Source organism: Vanessa cardui, chromosome W (assembly GCF_905220365.1).
Source record: "Vanessa cardui chromosome W, ilVanCard2.1, whole genome shotgun sequence".
Taxonomy (NCBI): Eukaryota; Metazoa; Arthropoda; class Insecta; order Lepidoptera; family Nymphalidae; genus Vanessa; species Vanessa cardui.
This window is the reverse complement of record NC_061153.1, coordinates 6,704,454-6,709,002: the sequence shown is the minus strand read 5'-3', so window position 1 is coordinate 6,709,002 and position 4,549 is coordinate 6,704,454. Positions and strand designations below refer to the sequence as shown.

The 4,549-nt window shown below is 31.6% G+C and overlaps 1 protein-coding gene across 1 annotated transcript; it reads left to right on the top strand.

Moving 5' to 3' along the window:
- Positions 1-2,873: 2,873 nt before the first annotated feature.
- On the top strand, positions 2,874-4,549 carry LOC124542516 (tigger transposable element-derived protein 4-like). Its single transcript, XM_047120459.1, has one exon. The coding sequence runs from the start codon at positions 3,008-3,010 to the stop codon at positions 4,547-4,549; it is 1,542 nt and encodes a 513-aa protein (XP_046976415.1). The 5' UTR covers positions 2,874-3,007.

The following is a 4,549-nucleotide window of genomic DNA, read 5'->3' as shown; positions in this document are numbered from 1 at the left end:
AAATAGTAATGATAATAGTCTTAGTTATGAATTGGATCAAATGTTACAAAATTTAGAGAATGAAGAAGATTATGAAGTAATAAATACAGTTCAAATAGAACAACTACATGATTGGATGGAAGTAGCTGCTGGACCACAAAATATTAATCAAGAAGATGATTTAGGTAGAAGAGAAATTGATATCCGATATCAATGGCATTCTATTTCAAGTAAACAACTATTGAATTCATTAGAAACATTTATTGAAAATGAAAAAAATGCAAGAAATCAAAGAAACCCTAACATAAATAATCACAATTATTTGTCAAATTTTGCTTTTTCTGGTGAACAGCAAGAAGTGATTAATATATTTGAAAACATAAACATAAACATAAATACTTTATTACCAGCATTAACTTAATTTTAACAGGGAACACATTTACAACCATAACATTTTGCTGAAGTGATATCATGGCGCGATTTGCAGGGGCGTCCACACTAAGCAAGCTTGTGTCGTGGATGCCTTATTTACGATTAACTATAACAATTTTCACCTACGGTAAATGGTGTGTTCTTTATATAGATGTTACAAATTAAAAGTATTCAATCTTAAGTATAGAAAGAAAAAGATACAAAAATAAATAAATAAAATAGAATAAATAAATATATAGAAATAATTATCACTATAACAGAATTATTATTATATATATATATATACATACGTACATACATATATACATACACACATATATATACATATACATACATATATACACATACACATATATATATACACATATACACACATACATATATAACATACCAAAATATAAATATAATCTGAGATCACGATTGTACGATAAGAATTTTTTCTGTATTTTCATAAGACAGTGAAATTAGCCAATTATGAAGAACCTTTTTAGCTTCATTTAAAGTGCAATGTTTTATGTCACATAAGCTAGTTACTTTATTATATACGAAGTGGCATATAAAAGGATTGAAAAGGCGTGCAAAGGATGAGTTAACGATTGGGACCGGTACTTTAAAAATACGACGCTTCAACATATTAGAATATTCGTTAGAGTTGACAATTGCTTTATGAACAGATAGAGTTATTTTTTGGATAAACAATTTACGAACACTGAGTACTTCACTTTCTTTATAAACGAGATCAGTTGGATATCTATACGGCCTTCGCAATAGTACTTTTAGGACAGAAAAACAACTTAATTATCTACAAGGTTACGAGGAAGAACAATCTGTAAAAAGAGTGGTTATACAGGGAAAAGCTGGCTCTGGAAAAAGCACATTGATAAATTACTTTACTTTTCGATTGAATCAAATATTGGGATCATCATCTTATAAATTGCTTGCACCAACTGGTGTTGCTGCTGTGAATATTAATGGTTCGACAATTCATTCTAAACTTTTATTGGGAGTAAATAAAACGTTCAAAGATCTCGATTTACATGTACTTGCTAATTTTCAAGAAGAATTATATGGTTGTAAATTTATAATTATTGATGAAATGAGTATGATTGGATGTAGTCTTATGAGGAAAATTGATTTACGTTTACGTAGAGCTTTTCCTTCAAGGCAAGATGAACCATTTGGTGGATTATTTGTATATTTTTTTGGAGATATTAATCAGTTGCCACCTGTAAATGATAGGCCGCTTTATAGTAATAAAACTGAAGGAAGTGAATTTCTTTTAGAAGGAAAATTGTTATACACATCAAGTATTCAAAAATATTTCTTTTTATCATCATCATTTCGACAGAATGAATCTCAACAAGTTTTTAGAGATATACTTGATCGAATTAGTAATGGTGAATGTACGGTAGAAGATTACAAAAAATTAATGACACGGAGTATACAATCATTATCATTAAATGAACGGATTTTTTTCAACGATGCCATTAGACTATTTGCAACAAACAAAGATGTAAAAGAATTTAATCATCAAAAGTTAAAAGAATTACGTCAACCAGTTGCTTATATTCCAGCTTATCACAATTGTTCCAAGGCAAAATCAGTAAGTGCAGAATTATTAGGTGGACTTGAACCATTTATTATTTTATCGATTGGATCTAAAGTTATGTTACGTTCTAATTTGTGGGTTGAAAATGGATTGGTCAATGGAGCTTTAGGTTATGTCGAAGATATAATTTATGAAGAAAATTGTAGTCCCCCTGATCAAATGCCGCGAGTGATAATGGTCCGATTTGAAAATTATTCTTTTTCAACTTACGAAAATAGTGGTTGTATTCCAATATTACCCATAACTAAATTTTGGAAAAATGGAAATACCAATTGCTCAAGAAAACAATTTCCATTACAATTAGCTTTCGCAATTACAATTCATAAATCACAAGGTTTAACATTAGATAAAGCTGTTGTAGATATTGGAGAAAAAGAAACTTCTATTGGTTTAACTTATGTCGCGTTTTCAAGAGTAAAAACATTTGAAGGATTAGCATTAAATAGAAGATTTATTTATGATAGATTAAGTAGTATTAAAAACTCAAATATGTTGAAGTGTAGAAAACAAGAAGAAATCCGTATGAGAAATGTAAATGCTTTGATACAATAAAAAATTTAAAATTTGAATTTTTTTTGTCGTATGAGTTATTAATAGAAGTCCATATTAATAATTCATATATTAAAATATACTTTTAATAATATTATTCATTATTAATAGTACAGTAGAATCCGTTTATTATGACTCCGCCTATATTGACCAACCGGTTATTATGACGTAATTACACTACGAAGTTTGGTTTTCATATAAAATTCTTTATAAAAAAGTCGGATATAATGACTTCTCTTACAGTGACATGTCGCTTATTATGACCCATTTTTAATAAATTATGTCCGGTTATAATGACCGACATGATTCTTTACACCTCCGGTAATGTTCGTTGATTCCCGACGACGTTCGGCACGTGGCTCGTTTTTGTTTTGAATTTCAGTGAGTAATTGACGCTTGAAGGTCACGCATTGTTTTTCGTTTGTTACTGTGAAAAAAATGTCGTCTCAACGACGTAAAGCATTTACAATTGAGGAGAAAGGTGCAATAATATGCAGATTAGAAAATGGAGAATCTAACTCGTGTCTCGCAAAGGAATTTGGCGTGGGTCATTCGACAATCTCAATGATTTTTAAAAACAAGAACCGCATTAAGCAATCGTTCAATTCAAATGTTTTGAAACCGAAGAGGCTTCGAAAATCACGACAAGAAAATGTTGATCAAGCATTAATTCAGTGGTTTAAAAACATGAGAAACAAAGGAATACCTGTCAGCGGCCCTATGCTACAGGAAAAGGCAAATGGTTTTGCCGCGCGTTTTGGTATTCTCGACTTCAATTGTTCTGCAAGCTGGATCAGTCGTTTTAAAGTTCGACATAACATTGTGGCGGGAAAAATTGTCGGTGAATCTTCGTCTGTTGATCAAAATTCAACAACAAACTGGTTAATATCTGTGTGGCCGAATTTACGAAGACAATTTTCTGATGATGAGATATTTAATGCTGATGAAACTGGACTTTTTTACAAATTAATGCCGGATAAAACTTTAAAATTTAAAGGTGAAAATTGTAGTGGAGGTAAGTTGTCGAAAGATAGAATAACTGTCATGGTAGCAGCGAATATGAGTGGCACAGAGAAGAAGAAATTGCTCATTATTGGAAAGTCACAAAAACCAAGATGTTTTAGAAGAGTCAAATCATTACCTGTCGATTATGCTAACAATCGTAAAGCTTGGATGACGTCAGAACTTTTTGAAAAATGGCTTCGTGATTGGGATCGTGATTTGGTAAAGAAGAAGAAAAAGATTCTATTGCTGGTTGATAATTGCCCGGCGCATCCAAATGTTACTGATTTAAAGTCTATAACACTTGCTTTCCTTCCGCCGAATACAACATCAGTACTACAGCCAATGGATCAGGGAATAATACGATCACTCAAAACGAATTTTAGGAAGAACCTTGTGCTCAAAATGATTAATTGTCTTGATGCTAATGAAAACAACTCTTCTACAAAAATAACGGTGCTAGATGCAATTCTGATGGTTAATGATGCCTGGAATAAAATGTCACAAAGTACCATTCATAACTGTTTCAAACATGCAGGATTCATTGAAAGCCACGACGGTTTACCTATTCAAATATCAGAACATGAATTCGATGAAGAAGATGACATTCCTTTATCTTTGTGGTCACGAAACCTAAATTCAGATTCTTTAGCAGCACCGGAAATGTGGGAAGAATATGTTGACATCGATAGCGCTCTCCTCACATTCGAAGAACCCACCGATGAAAATATCGTACAGAACATTAGTGCTAAGGAACAACTCGAAAGTGATGGGGAAGAGGAAGTCGAGGAAGCACCATTACCTACCGCAGAAGAGGCATTAAAAGCTGCAGAATTATTATCACGATTTGTTCACAGCAATATTGAAAATGATAATTTGACCATAGCTATGTCTTCTATACACAATAGTATTAGAGACTGTTTTTACAATAAAATGAAAAAACAAAAGCAGACAAAAATTACAGATTACTCACAGTAA

What these genes read in the sequence shown, in the direction of transcription:
- LOC124542516 (XM_047120459.1), top strand. Translation starts at nt 3,008, where the DNA reads ATGTCGTCTCAACGACGTAAAGCATTTACAATTGAGGAGAAAGGTGCA.